General features: G+C 43.9%; 1 protein-coding gene across 3 annotated transcripts in view; it reads left to right on the forward strand.

Moving 5' to 3' along the window:
- LOC142572000 (neurobeachin-like protein 1) overlaps positions 1-15,581 on the forward strand; it is a 128,990-nt gene that overhangs the window by 70,674 nt on the left and 42,735 nt on the right. For all 3 annotated transcript variants that reach the window (XM_075680776.1, XM_075680777.1, XM_075680778.1), the window contains 6 exons: positions 4,323-4,578; positions 6,405-6,592; positions 8,481-8,630; positions 10,754-10,911; positions 12,231-12,355; positions 14,557-14,680. In XM_075680776.1, coding sequence (XP_075536891.1) covers positions 4,323-4,578; positions 6,405-6,592; positions 8,481-8,630; positions 10,754-10,911; positions 12,231-12,355; positions 14,557-14,680 — 1,001 coding nt within the window. The remainder of the gene's footprint in view (positions 1-4,322; positions 4,579-6,404; positions 6,593-8,480; positions 8,631-10,753; positions 10,912-12,230; positions 12,356-14,556; positions 14,681-15,581) is intronic.

Below are 15,581 nucleotides of genomic sequence, written 5' to 3' on the forward strand. Positions count from 1 at the left end.
TGTATATATAATGCCTAGTTTTGTTTTGCTCAGTGGCTATGGTGTTGGGCTGCTGAGCACGAGGTCGCGGGATCGAATCCCGGCCACGGCGGCCGCATTTCGATGGGGGCGAAATGCGAAAACACCCGTGTGCTTAGATTTAGGTGCACGTTAAAGAACCCCAGGTGGTCGAAATTTCCGGAGTCCTCCACTACGGCGTGCCTCATAATCAGAAAGTGGTTTTGGCACGTAAAACCCCAAATATTATTATTATTATGCCTAGTTTTGTTACATAATGTGTGTCCTCGTGAAATGTGCGACTTGGTTATAACATGATAGTAAATATAAGTCTAAGCTTCAGGTTCTTGACTAGTTTGCAGCTGCTTTGCTTCCTGCATAGTGCAGCAGGAAGGAAAGTTTAAAAGAAATGTGTGATAAGATGATATTACCTTTTTTATTTCCACTAAAAATGTGCCCATTTTCAGTGATTTTATGTTTTAACATTTTATTTCAAGACCTAGTGGTCGCAGTGTATATCGTGATACAGGAAATTATAGCTTGGTAACTGGCGTTTTAAATGGATAGAGAGCAGTAATAATTGCTCAGACAGTTTTCAAGAATATTTGTATGAAACTTCAAAGAAGCACCTCAAGGAACATGAACAAAATACTTGGATATTTTTAGTATAAATACTGAGTAAAAAAAAAAATCTAAGTATACAAAATATGTGCCTGGCTCCAAATCCCAACTTTTGTAAGTCATACCATGCAAAAAAATTATTATGCGGATTGATTGGCATCAATAGTAGCCATGGTGGTGCCCATGCTATGCGGTAAAGCAGTAGCTTTGCAAATGTGAGAACGAGTAAGTTCCTATTTGGCAGTGTGGGGTTCTTACCCGTGCTTTTGGGACAAAGGCACGACAGATGTGGGATTCTCACCCATTCTCTTGGGACAAAGGAAAGACAACACAGTAGTGCAAACAATAACAAGGGAACAAGAGCATTTATTGCAACTTTCATAGACTAATGCCTGCTAGCTGAGTTGCTATCCACAAAAAATGCCGATGGTCGCACAACAAATTGCGGAAGTCCGGCTCACCGCGACCGGATAACAAGCGAATATTTTTGCCCCATGCTGGGTACCAATGCCTGGTCGTTCGCGCGTACAGTCACGCGAACGGTGGCGCGTTCGAACGATCGTGTTCGTCTGTTCCCGGGTAAGCATTACGAGACAGTCTCGCAGAAGCGTGGATTGGCGCATGCGCAGAACGTCCGCGGTGCTTGCCGGCCCCGAGCCAAAGAGAAAGAGCCTTCTCCTTTTTGCGCCCGAGTAACCCCGCCGTTAGGTGGCGTTAGCAGAGCAACACTCGCGCCATCTCTCGTACTACCCTGCAAGCATACCCACTGTCGCAGTAAAGCCATGCGGCGAAGCCGGATTACAGGAGACAGGGGCTGTGCGAGGAAACAACATATCAGGGGATGTGTGCGAGTTGCGCCTCCCCACAGCAGGAAGCATTTGTGTTTAAAACGAAAGCGTTACTGGCTGCGAACTTGTGATTTCGCCGTGGCGGTGCTCCGAGGAGGCACATGACGTCGCAATGCGCGCCTCGCCACGGACATCTCTCTCTCTCTCTTGCTCCCGAGTCACTACTGCGCATGCGTCACTAGTAGCACCGAGCCACAGGTGTTCTGCCGCTGCGCAGCGCCGTGCCTTTCCGCCGCTGCCGTTTGGTATGACGTCACACCGCGCTCCTCGTCGTTGCGCTCGCCTTCTCTCGCTTCGCCAGCTGCATCACATGCCTGATTACCTGTCGGAGGAATGAAAAGGAGAGCTTGCGTGCACTGCAACCGCAGTTGAGGTGGCAGTATGGACGGCGACAATTCTGATAAGCAGGAGGAGGCCGGGAATCGACATCGGAACGAGATGAAGAGGAAACGAATCGCACAGGAAACAGACTAACAGCGCGCCGAACTACTGGCTAAACGCCGCAACATAGCTAGACAACCAGACTAACCTGGACTTGGAATCAAAATTAACCAAGGCTAACCATGCTATCCTTAGCTTTCGCTACGTATATTCTGGCATAGCCGAGCTAAGCCACTGCCAATTTACTCATTTTTACTCATTACAACAGGCACCTGTTTCATTTTTTTGCTGCACTCTTTAGGATCACGAAGCAATGGTTGTCAGGTCGGGGAGAATGCAGAAACCTCCTTATACTTGATTATTGCATTCAATCAGCTTTTCTGTGCAAGCAGGCTGGTCTATGGTGCACATTCAACTGGTGCTAGAGCCTCTACATGCTTTGTTTAGTTCCTGTACAGTACTGGGCGGTAACGTATAGTGTTGCATAGTATATTACAGTATTGAGTAAAGGTTCCTGCACAGCCAGTTTTAAAAAACTAAGAAATAAGACTGCCAGTCAAGATTCTGCCGAAGGTTGTTCTGCATTCGACTGTGTGCTCTTATGTGAGCAAAAGCTTCACATGACGGGAAGGCGTACATACGCTATGGAAGCATTGATGGATAAAAGCAACCCACGGCGGGTGAATATAAAGTTGCACTTGGTATTATTCAGGCAAGATTACCAAAATAATGCGCACTCGTGAGCGTATGCCGCTGGTTGAGACGTTGTTAAAACAGCCTAAATGTCAGATTGGAAAATTAGACAACCTGACAGAAGCTTCTTTGTCTTCAGTAGTGCTGTCATTTAAAAATTATGTTGCTGAAGTGACCAAAGCGCAAATCTTGCATTGTTTGATTGAGGACTTAAGTGCTAGGAGCATTGCATGCTAACTTTTACAATACCTTCAGCCGAAGCTTTATTTTTTCCAGACTCTTCAAGCTGGGAAAAATTATAAAGTGTGACCAATAGTTATAGTTCAGCCGTCATTTCATACTGTGAATGACGATGCTAGTAGAATTACACTGGAAATGTTTAACTATGTGTAAATCAGTTCTCCAGAATTCTGTAAGGTGGAGGAAACTTGATGAAAGGAAGAAGTGACATCCACTTGTATGTAGAAAAAAGCTACAAAGGAAATCCACCTGAGTTTTGTGTGACAGTTATCCTTGTGCTTCGAGTTGTCAATTAATTTGCCTTCGTGCTGTGATCTGCTAGCCCCCTGGTTAGCTCAGATGGTAGAGTGACTGCCCCGGAAGGACATTGGTCCCAGGTTCGAATCCCAGACTGAGACGAATTTTTCAACTACGAAGCTTTGTTTCAGAGAAACCTGTGTGGGTTTCCTTTGTAGCTTTGTGCTACAATTTTTCCTATTAACTATTAATTTTTGCTACAATTGACGTCAATTTTTCCTTTCATTAACTATGTGTAGAATAACTGTCTATAAAATTAATCCACTTATATAGGCCTGCTAAGGAAAGAATTAAGCTGCATGTGTTCTTCATGTCATGCAGGGTGCCTTGTGGTTTAACATCAATAGCTTCACAGGTAGCACATTAGTGGCCTTTGAAATATTAGCAAAATGCCATATTCTTGTGTTCAAGTCCCCCTTGTACTAACAGGAAACTAAGCACCACATATCACGAGTCTCTTGTGGTTTCTGTTGTTTCCTGTGAGTATGTTTCACTAGCACGACAGTGCTTTTTGTTCCCTGTGATGATCTCATCATGATCTGCTGAATTCTTTGAATTGTACTGCATTAATTATTGATTAGGCAGATAATTTCTCTTGTCCTCTTATATAGAGTGGCTTGAAGATACACATAGAAAAGCAAATGCACTTGATAGCAATCTATTTCTTAAGTATTTTTTTATTCATGTATAGATACATATTTTAAAAATTGTACATTTAGGCCGAGATGGATAAAATCAAACTAATTAAAAAGATGGATTTTCTCTTTTTGTTTGCATATAGAAAGTAGCTCCGAACAATTTTTATCCTCAGTTGTGCCAAAATAAGTCTTTGCTTCTGTATCTCATATTTCATGTATGAGAGTGTGATATGTAATAACAATCTTTTTATCCCTGTGTTTAGTCAGTACGCTTGAAGTGCTCTTGCGATCTATAGCATTACATTTTTGTTCTTTTGTTTCGTTTATACGACACCTGAAGTTGAGTCGTTGTTTGTCTTCTGCTGTTGCCTGTAAAATGGGGGCTGCGGCTTTGTCAAGCTGTATTTTTACAGCTTTTTCTGCAGCTCCTCTGTCCATGTATTTTTGAGGCAGAAATAAAATTTATTATTATTATTATTATTATCATAGAGACGCCATCTATCTTGCTTCCAACATAAACGTTTGTGCCATTTACTTTGAAGCATCTAGTGTTGCTTTGCATCGACAGTCACTTTGTGTGTCTCCCTTCTATTACCAACCTTTTCAGCTCCTGGAGCACGTCCTGATGGTGATGGACCTGCTGATGGTGTTTGGCGAGTCACCAGGAGATGAAGGTTGGGAGGACATGTCCAAGCTGGCCTTGGGCATCCTGCTGGTGTGTGCTGCGAGCCACAAGCTTGAGCTTTGTGCCATGGCAACTGCTCGGCTGCACACACTTGTGCAGACGCGCCCATTCGCATCACTGGAGGAGTCCTGCTACCTGCTCACTGGAGTGAACACTGTCCTCGCCAAAGCAGTCAAAGGTGAGCTGGCTGTGGAGCTCTAAGCCTTTTTTCAGTCTTCAAGTAGCTTATTGAAGTGCACCTATTGCAACCCTCAATTGTTTGGTGTACATGTATGCCTTTGCATCTTATATGTACAGTAAACTCCCATTAATTCGACCCTGACAGGGCCGTTGAAATTGATTGGGTTATCTGGCGAGCCGAGTTATGCCAGATGAAGAAAAAACGTCAAAACGCACACTTGATTCTTTTGGCAGAACTTGCCTGGTTCTAACATTCCCTCGAATCAAACGTGTGCCCACTTTCTAGGGTATAATATGTGTTGCACAATGATGGTTGATTTTTAAAGCCAGCTTCGCCGCAATTCAGCTGTGTTATGTGGTAAAGCATACAAATGCCGCGAACACAGCCTTGCTTTTGTAGCCAATTGAACCATGCTGACAATTTTCATCAAAGTTTTCTTGGAAAAAGTGGCTGGGGTTCAGCATGGCTTGAACCTACAGTTATACGAGTGAAAGCTCTGTTAAGCATGGTTAGACATGGTTTTGCTTATTTTAATGTTTTATTGCACATTGCTTCAGTACTTCTTCCCGGCAAGGTATATTGGCAGGGTGCTTAGACTCAGCCTGATGTGTGCTTTATACATGGTGAGACTGAGTGATCAAGTGCCAGCGAAGCAGCATATAAACCCTTGCCTAGCCATGCGGTACATAGTGGTGAGGCTCGAGCGAGCGTAGCTGCGATGTATCTCTGCAGCAGATTACATGACGTGACGTCACACCTTCACACTTGTGTGCCGGCAGCTGATGGTCAAATGTGCACCAAGATTGACCTTGGGAGTTGCACCTCGAGGAGTAGAGCTTTCGCTCTAAAACAAAAGGCGTGCATTAGAATCGGGTAAATACCACAATTGGACATTATGGACTACCGTTATTGCTTGAAAATCTTCCCAGGGCAGGGAGAAAATGGGCATTTATGAGAGATTACGTGTGTTCACTGTCCCCTTAGCTCTGCCGGGACGTAATGCTACTAAAGGGGTCGCAACTAGGTCACTACAAGGGTCAGGTGAGTCCATGCTGACTGGTAAAGTTCGAATTATACAGCGAACACCAATTTTAAGATTGAAATACCAAAAGTCTGGGCCCAGAGAAATGCATGGGTGCCAGCTGGTATGCTCCATTGCAATCGAATTAACTGAAAAGTTGAATTAATGGAAGTCTACTGTATATACATCTCTGTGTATGCCCATGCACATTTCTTTACATAAACTCCATTAAGGGGCAAGCATGTTCCCCCATGTTGTTATGAAGGCCGCAGGAAGCTGGAAGGCGCTTTCTCTACAATCTTGCGTGCATTTTGTATGTTTTGCCTTGTTGCAGAAATGCTTTAGAATGGGCTTTCACAGAGATGTAGCTGTATACACCACAATTTGCACATTTCACCATGATGTTTAAGCAGTTACCCAAAGTTTACGAGCTGTAACAAGATGAACATACTGATCTGAATCAAAGTTAGCACATTGAGTGGAATCTGTAGTACTGAATACAAGGCAACAAAACAATAATCTCAGTAACACTGATATGAATGAACTAAGACTTGTTTTCATCAGTGTTTCAGTGGCTAAACAATTCTACAGGCAGATTTCCATCTCACAGGTTAGTGTGCAGCCTTATAGCATGTGCATCTTCAAACTGGTGTCCATTTAATAAGTGCTGACTTAGGATTTTTTCTGTAGTACCATTATTATAAATCACGTTGCCGATCGGGGTCCTGATTTTTTATAGCATAACCATTACATTATGAGGCTGAACACAGATGCATGCTGTTGTTGTCTTCTTTCCTTTTAGACGGAGATCAGGAGCAATACTCGTTTGTGATTCCCGTGGTGCGTGCTTTGTTGGAGAGAGTTGGCCTGAGATTACGGGCCTGGCAGCATTTGCCATCGCAGCCTAACATGGATGCTGGCCCAGCCTTTTTTGACCAGTTCCAGAAATATGCCCTCACACCAGAATGGACTTCATTTGTCTCTAATGTGGTTAGTAATTCTTGAATAGTGGTTTAAGCTGAATGCTGAAGATTGATGCTGGCTTACTTGCTAAAAGCAGAGGGTTTTGCGTCTGAAGAAAGAAGCAAGCATTACTACTACAGTCGAACTCACTTATAACAATACCGGTTTTAACACTATATCGGTTATAACAATGAAGAGCTGCTGCACCGTCAACTTTTGTGTCTTCTGTGGAGAGCTAACCCGCTTACTACAATGGCCTCATGCTGCATTATCGGTTATAATGATGAAGTCTTGCTGCTAGGTGTCCATGCCGAAAGGTAGTGGAATGAGAAACCCTTGAAAAGAAAAATGAAAAAGTAAAATGCGAGCCGCTGCACCAACTGCCGCCGCACACTTCTCTCCATGAGATATCCACGCCAACCTTGCGCGCATCTCATCCGTTGGCCTTCCACGCCTTCGAACACAAATGGGCTGCATCCATAGCTCGGCGCTGCGCCACCCTCCAAAACATGAATAGACTGCCCCAACTGCATTGACAATGCTGCCTGTGTAAAAATGCCGGCTCTGCTCCCAGATTGCTCACTAGACCTCTATGGCTGGGCCATCATTTTGCGCAATTATGCTAACAGATTAAGTTGCTCGTGCTTGTCTTTGTTCGTTGCTTCGAAGTCGTTCCTGTCCACCTAGTTTCTCAGCTTCGTTTATCTCACTGCTGAAGCAGAACATGGCTGATCCACCCACTGATTATCGGCAGTGCACGACATTGCCAGTGAAAAGAAAGCGCAACAAAGTGCTTCTAATCGATGAGGTTAGTGTCATGAACGTGCTTACCTTGGATAGCAACAATGACAGCTACGATGGCAGCGCTGACGCGGTAGGGCAGGCTGCTTCAACATTCTCCCTCTGGGAGGTCCTGTAGATGACTCAGTCCCTCAGGGGCTTGTTTTTGCAAGAAGTACCTTCCGTTTCACCACGTGGAGCATTGGAGAAGGATGTCGGCAAGCTTTGCATAAATCGAGCAAGGCTGATGGACATGCGGTTTTCTCGTGCAAGCCAGTGGGAAGTACGTGGCGAGATGCTTGTGGCAATCTAGTCCCAGCGTTTCTTCTGGATTTCTCAAGCTGATGTACTGCTGCGGCACCCTTCCTTCATTTTTAAAAAGGCTCCTTTTGGGGCCATCAAAGTGATGCCTCGGTGGTGCTCATATGTCACTTGCCGCCCATGACCCCTGTTTGCAGTTGTTATAGCAGTGCCATTCTTGGAACGCCGGCAGGTGTGGCTCTTTAACAACATGCGATCGCAGCGCCCAGGAAGCAGAGTTAAGCAGTTAAACAAGTCGACACAATCAGAAGCTGGATGGATGAAGGCGGTGGGGAGAACTGACCTCCCCGCCATTATAGTTTTTTCATAACAGCTATGACATCCCCATTTTGATTTATTTTTTTCATGCAACCCAGTTATAACAATTATCGGTTATAAAAACTAAACTTTCGTGGCACTTGAATATTGTTATAAGTTGGTGCAACTGTAGTTGGTGTTGGCCTTGCTAAATTAACACCTCTGCACAGTTATCGCAGAGAGGCTTTAAAAAGCTGGCATTGCTGCTGTTCATTATTTTTTCTTATAATCATTATTGGTGGCCATATTTGTAGCATACTTTCTTAGTCCTGTAAGAGTAATTTATGCAATACAACAATGTTTAGCTCACTTAAAGGAAAAGCTTCTTTTTTGAGAAATGTCCATAATAGCATTCTTGCTGCTTCGCTACTATGATGGAACTTCCAAATTTAACTTTGCTTCTTATGATTATCTGGGACTATATGTAAGTGTTTATGCATTTTTGTTTTTTGCTGGTAATAATGCGTTGCCATAGTAAGTGCTTTGTCTGACATGTATCTCTTTGTATTGTGCACAGGTAAGACCAGTGCAAGAGCAGTACAGCTCAATGCTTATTAGAGAGCAACATGAAGCCATGAATGGCTTCTGGAATCAGTGCTATGAAGGCATCATGGTTGCCATGCATCGGCGAAGCAGAGGGGTTGGTGAGAGCAAGCTTCGATTTCAAGTGAGTTGGGTGTTTTGGAAATGCGCTGCCATTGCCAACTTACACACGTCTAAAGGTCCACTATACCCAGTTAAAGAGGCCTTTAGAAGGCATGTTGGCTTGATCATGACACAGCTAGTTCAACATGGTGCGCAAACATTCAAAACTTTCGAACAACAAATTGAATAGTGCCCTATTTGACTCAGTCTTCGAACCAAATAGTTCTTCTTCGTAAGTGCGAATAATTTTTAAGTATTTCAAAATATCAACGATGTACAATCAATTGTAAAACTGAAGCAAAATTATAATAAATTTCCTCCCCACAGGCATAATGTAAGTATAAAACATGAGAATATAAGTAATGTAGCAGGCTATATCGTTCAGGGAGCCATATACTTTATCAGCTATACAGTGTTGGATTCGGGGATCGTGGTCTCCGAGTCTGGCATCACACTGAAGGTCACTCTCCAGCCTGTGCTACCAGTGCATCTTGAAACTGGTAGCTGGCCTGTGCTACCAGCGCCCCCACACGGAGGCTAAGTGGGCCCATGTCGTTGCCCGAATTTTCACGATGAGAATTGCTAACTACGAGGTCAGGAGGTTGGAGGAATTAAACAGGGGGCTTATTCACATCGGAGGAAAAGGGCAAACTTATTTACAGGGAAAGCCATAAGATACTGTACTCGGTACTGGAAAGAGCACCAAGTGCAGTGCATCATTCTCGTAGCATGAGCTACAGTTCAGAGTAGACTACATCGTTCTGGGAGAGCACACCCCACACCCTTAAGATGTGTTTAAACATGACCGCCCTTCCACTAATGTGAAGGGCGGTGCAAGTGAAGCTCGGGATCCATGGCTCTTTGCTGTCGTAACGCCTCGGCTTCGCACTCTCTCATGGCGAGGTTGACACATCGACAGCAAGTCCTTTCTCAAGTGAGTTCCTGGTGGCATTCATCAAACACCGCCTGTTCTTCGGCCGAACGCAAGCCACATAGCCTGCTTTCGCTGCCATTTCTTCAATGCAGCTTCCTCTTGGGCAGAACAAACAAAACGCGTCCTCCCCATCTGACTGCTGGGTCTAAACTGGTGGGAAGTGACGGGCGCGAGGCGAGCGAACACGCGATCACACTCTTTCCCTCCTCTGAAAGGAGGGGACGCCTGTGATTGGCTCGTGCTTTGCACTGCGTCTACTTCTTCATGCATACAAAACCCCACTTTAAAGGTTGCGTATGATGAACCAACAGTGGCTGAATCAGTTAGCATGGTGGTCTTGTAACCCGGAGGTCGGTGGTTCGAATCTGCAGCCCAACAAGCAATTCTTATTTTTTCACATCTTGGGTTTTTTAGTATGGCAACACCAACACTGACGTCGACACGAGTGAGGCAATACAAGCTTCACTTGAAAACACTCCGTCTTCCCTATATCACTCGCTTAGGAAACGGGTAACATTCCAATCGACCAGTCCAGTGGTTCGTGTTGGCACAGCACACCACCTCCGAGGAGGTGAAGGTTGACATAAAGCACACGCACTGCCCCTGAGTTAAACCTGGAAAAGGGGAAGCAAGCATGCCAGACCTAGTGTTTCACCAATGACTGTAGAGAGGTCAATGGCCCAAGTGTGCCAGAAGGTAAAGCTTCTGCAGGTTCTGGTGTCTTTCGCTGCAGCTCTTGGAAAACCTCCGTCGTCTCATTCTCACGCTGACCTCTAACTTGCGGTCACTGTCAGTATCTTATTGTCCATGTTGACTCGGTGGAATGTTGTTTGATGTTCGTACCACAATGACCCTGGACTCTGCTCCTCAGCAAATATGCCAAACAAGCAATCATTCCCATTCTCCGAAAGGTCCTGTGTATGCAAACTGCTTATTTGTTTCTAATGGTCTATTTGTGCTTCTCATATACAATGCCTCATAACGTGCAATGTAATGAAAGAAACTTTCTAATGTTATGAATACTAGTATGTGAACATAGTCTTTTATTAATTGTGAAAATGGCTGTTTATTATTCAAAAGCTATTTAATTTTATTGTCTTCTGGCCACATTCGATTCGTATTTGATTTGGTCTAAAAGATTACTATTCGCGCTCCCCTATTATGTTGTATAAAGCACACTTTATCATTGCATATGCTTATGCTTTGAACAGTCACAGATCCTGAGTGCATTTCAAGCCCGGCTGGTGGAGGAGCAGCAACGGATACTTGCAATGCAAACAAACCTCCGAAATCAACACTTGTTCATCTGCCGACGGTGGAAAGCCACCAAGCTTTTCCTCACTGGACCCTGTGGTCCCTGGGCATCAAGGTTAGTATTGTGTATGTTATATATGTGTGCAAGTAGACTAGTTATGTAGGCTCAAGAGACCTCATTTTGTTTGTTGCTGTTAGGTTTGCAGAATCGTTTAAGGGAAAAGTGCAAAACTAGTGCAAAAGAAGCATGGTAACACAAATATTGGGTATTAAGATGATTTGTTAAGAAGTTGTGCAGTATTCGTCAAATACTTATCAAAGCTTTAAGTGACACATCTCGTGTAATCTTTGATAAGTTTTAAATATTGCTGACCGTGTCCTTTTACTACTACTTTTACAGTCAACACCGATTTTTTGGACTACCTAGGGGTCGCGAAATTGTCTGAAAAATCGGGCAATCCGAAAAAATGAATGTGTCCCTTTTACTGCCCCCAAGTACTCAACTCGCCACAGGCAAATCCAAAATAGCTCTGAGGGCCTGCCAGTACATTTATTATGCTCATACTGTGATAGGAGACAGCGTGTGCACGAGCATATAATAAGGAATACATGCCATGTCCAATGACAACTGCCCCTTCGCACGCTTAATACGCTTCACCGCAATACCTTGTATAAGCTTTACCGCGTAACACTACCGTATTGAGGCGAAGCCGGCTTTTTGGAACCGGTAGTATGCAACGCGTCGTGCTTTTCGAGCCTCGAAGTCAGACCGAATAGTCACATTCCGAGAAATCGTCCTCCATTACCACAGAGAGTGGTTACGCAACACACAAAACACTGAATATATCTCAATCCACCACTTGGCAACTACTTCAGGTGCGAACTTTCCCAAACCTCGTGCTATACAACCACATTTACCCGAATGCATACTCCCCACTCTGCAAAGCGTGTGAGGCCCGCGCTGACCTCGATCACATTATTTGGGCATGCTCCAAAGTCTCGCCCACCAACACCCACCGCACTAACACTAGACGCATCATAACTACAGCCGAGCAGTGGGAGACCTTGCTGCTCAGTTTAGACCCAGAAGAGCAGCTCTGGGCTGTCCAGATAGCCAAAGACACCAGAAAGCAAGAAAGCAAGGACTGGCCACTGTCTGAGGAAGTAGGGGGGACTGGGGGTTAGTCTCCCAAACCCCGCCACCCCTGGACCCCATCAAGGAAACAATAAAGTTTTATTTCTTAAAGCCATTGGCGAGGATTGCTAAGGCAGAGTCGGCACAATTGCTAATAGCGGCGAATGGCTTTAATGAAAAACACGGCACCGAACAGCAAGTAGTAGCAGTCGCTCGCTTGTTTATAGCAGCATAGAAATTCAGCCCTTTTTTTATGCTATGTTTTACACTTTACTGTTTGTTGTCTTGTCCATTGGCAGTGTCACCAAGCCACTTTACTGGAAGCTGTCCCAGCAGGAGAACTTTGCTAGGATGCGGCTGAAATTGACCCTTAACCATAATTTCGACAGCCACTACCAGGCTAGCTGTCTACGGGACAACCAAGGTGTGGACATTTGCTGTGGTTATTTGTGTCTTTATTAGCAAAAACTTTCAAGGGATTTTATTTGTTTGAGCCTTAGAGCCTCTTGCCTTCAGCTTAAACATTAATTAACTTTCTATGGGTGAGACTCTCTCCGTGTGACCAAACTGTCTGAGTGTTCATCTTTAGACCTTCCCTGCGATGTTCAGGACCTTGACTCATTCCTCTGATGCATAGTTGCTTTGAACTTTCATGCCAACTCATCATCCTCGCTGTAGGTATTTAGAGCTTTATGGCATTGACACATTGGTGCAAATTATTTTTGTCACCTACAGCATTGTTGATGGTGCCACTGTCTTGTACAGCTACTCTTCCAGCTTTCCTAGTACAGTGGAACACCTGTCCTGCATCCCCTGATGTTGCGAGATCTCAGGTTTTATGACGGATTAATGCAGTCCCGGTGAACTCCCCATAGAGACAAGGCATTAAAAACCTCGATTATACAATGTGTGTTTATGCATGTTTCGTCTCAAAAGACGAGAGAGCGAGGGATAAAACTTTGTTTTGATGGGGCACACCACAGTAATCAACCCCTCTCAAAAAATGACTCGTGTGTAAGTGTGAACCCACTGGCGGACAGACCAGAAGCACCACCAGCCTCTGGCAGCTCCCTTGCTTCGCTGTCCCCTCCGTAAGGAGAGGGAGAGAGCCCTTCCACATGCGGAAAGCTCCAACTGGTTTCCTGGCTCGCTCCTTGCCTTTTAAAGAGGTTGTTTAAAGGCTATTTCAGCCGTTTTCATGGTTGGTTGGTAGTTGATGTAGGTGGTTGGACTTTAGAGAGGAAAGGTGAGGAAATGCGCTGAAAAAAGGACACATGCTCCTGGGCTAACAAATTGCGAGAAGGAGGAGGAGTGTATGTGTGTTTGGGGGGAATGAGAAGGAGGGGAGGCTGTTACTTATTCGGTCATCGCAGGAAAGTGAGGGAAGGTGCCAAAAAGAAGGCCACATGCTCTTGGGCAGCCGTGTTGTGGGAATCTGTAGGAAGGAGGGGGAACTGTCGCTCGTTCACTTGTTTGTTAGTTTGTTCAGGCTATTCATTTAAATTCAGTCATTGTCAATGGTTTCTGCATGTTATTTTTTTCCTTATCTTTTATATGCTCATTTGTATCTCATCATTTGTGACTATTCCCCCTTTTCGCCTTGCTTAACAGCTACCCACCTTTGCCCCTTCATTGCCATCTCCCTGCACTTTCTCTTTCTCAACCTTTTCACGGTGCCTGCTCCCATCACGGAACATGTCCACATACAAGGCAAACAGCGCTTTTGGCATTATGCCAAGATTGCTATCTTCGCTGCGCCAGAGCACTGTCGGCCATATACATTGACACATATCTCGAAAGTGAACTTATCACCTGAAGCTTGAAAACATTTGCGAAGGTCGAACCGATCGGCTACCAGAAGGCATGCAGATCATATTGGATACACATGTTCATGCACGCAGTTCCTGCAGACCATTAGCCTATATTTAAAATTGAAACTCCTTGCAACTCTGTCACAATGTACTTTGTGTTATAAAAATAATTCTTGTTATTGGATTATACAAAACTTTCGAGTGGTCCTGAGAAATTCTTATGATTAGGGTTCCACTGTATCTGTTTATAGCATAGACAACTTCACAATGCCCTTGAAGTCATTCTGTTCTGCCTAAATTCTGCTGAATCTACCCACACTTATCAATTGTTCTTATAAAGCAAGAAACAAAGCAACCTTTTTTGTAATTGTGACTTTTACGTGATGATTGACTGTTCTGTCATAATTTTGTTGTCATTCAGTTTGCACAAATGTATAGAGCCCATTAATAAATGGCAAGTTCATGTTCTGCAGAGTTTTATTACTCTTAAACTTGCAGCCAAAAGATTTGGCACAATGGCTTATTGTGCAGCTAGTAGCTTTTCTTGGAACAAACTTTTTCTATGTATGTAGCCCTTGAAATTACTAGTTGCCCACTTTGCAGCACTGTGTTATTGTTTCCCACAGAATTTATGGTTTCAGGGATCACCACCTTGTCTTGAGCAGCGCCTGTATACGGGAAAGCCATTTGAACATTATTCAACAAGAATAGTCGTGCAATTATGGAACATTTTGTTAGGCAAAAACAATGCAGAGCTTGTTTACAGAAATGAACAAAACAGTGCATAGATTAATATTTGTCATGGTGTTGGCAGGTATACTGGCAAATCAAAACACAAGCTGGCTTCCGCCAATCACGGCTGAAGCCAGAGCCATGCAGCAAAAGGAAGACATTGTTGCTGAAGAAGACATCCAAGCTCTGCAAGGACAAGTGCAGGAGTGAGTTGATAGGTCTTTTTCTGCCATGCAGAGATCCTGCGTTTCTTTCCTTTTTTTTTTTCTATGGCCAGATACTCCTTACTTATAATAGGACTGACAGCTTACCAGATTGATTGTAATAATGATAAGATCATTTAAAAGACCATCTGCTTAATGGCTTCAATTCCTCATGAATTTAGTGACTAAACAAAACATTTGGTTTTCAATCTGCACGATTGCACTGTACGAGACTGAATGAAAGAGTGCTTTGGGTTGTAGCTTGTGTCGATCTTTATGGTAGCTCAATGGTCGCAGCATTCTCCTATGGAATGTGACATTGTGGGCTCTATTCCAGGATGCAGCAGTTGCATTTCGATAGGGTTGGAATACATTTCTCTTTGTATCGTATCTTTGTTGCATGTTAAAAAAGCTCAGGCAGTAAAAATTCTGCACTTTACTAAGACATCTCTGATAGCATGTCTGCTGCTTTGGGATTTTAAACCTCGCAAACGAACCCTCGTCAGGTGAACTAGATTTCACTTTTTGTTTGAGCTCCTTCCATTTTGTACGTTGTACAGAAATGGAACTAAATTAATCTATGATTTGTCATTTGAACATATTGGTCAATCAAGCTTTTGTCGTTAATCACGTGCATCTGCCACGTTACCAAACATTTTTTTTTTCACACTGAATAGTTGCCTGTCAGAATACACGAGTTTTTTTTTTTTCTGTTTCACTTATAACCTCTCAAACGGGCTTTCTGTTTGAAGTCACATGTTAACATGCAGTGCTGCTTTCAAAATCTGCCTTTCTATCTGGGTAGCATCTCATCAGCTGTTTGACATTTGTGACTGTAAGAGAATGCCTTTAGGTATTTATATTATGGCTTGATCATGATATTTATATGAGCAAAGTGAATCAA

Source organism: Dermacentor variabilis, chromosome 2 (assembly GCF_050947875.1).
Source record: "Dermacentor variabilis isolate Ectoservices chromosome 2, ASM5094787v1, whole genome shotgun sequence".
NCBI classification, from domain to species: Eukaryota; Metazoa; Arthropoda; class Arachnida; order Ixodida; family Ixodidae; genus Dermacentor; species Dermacentor variabilis.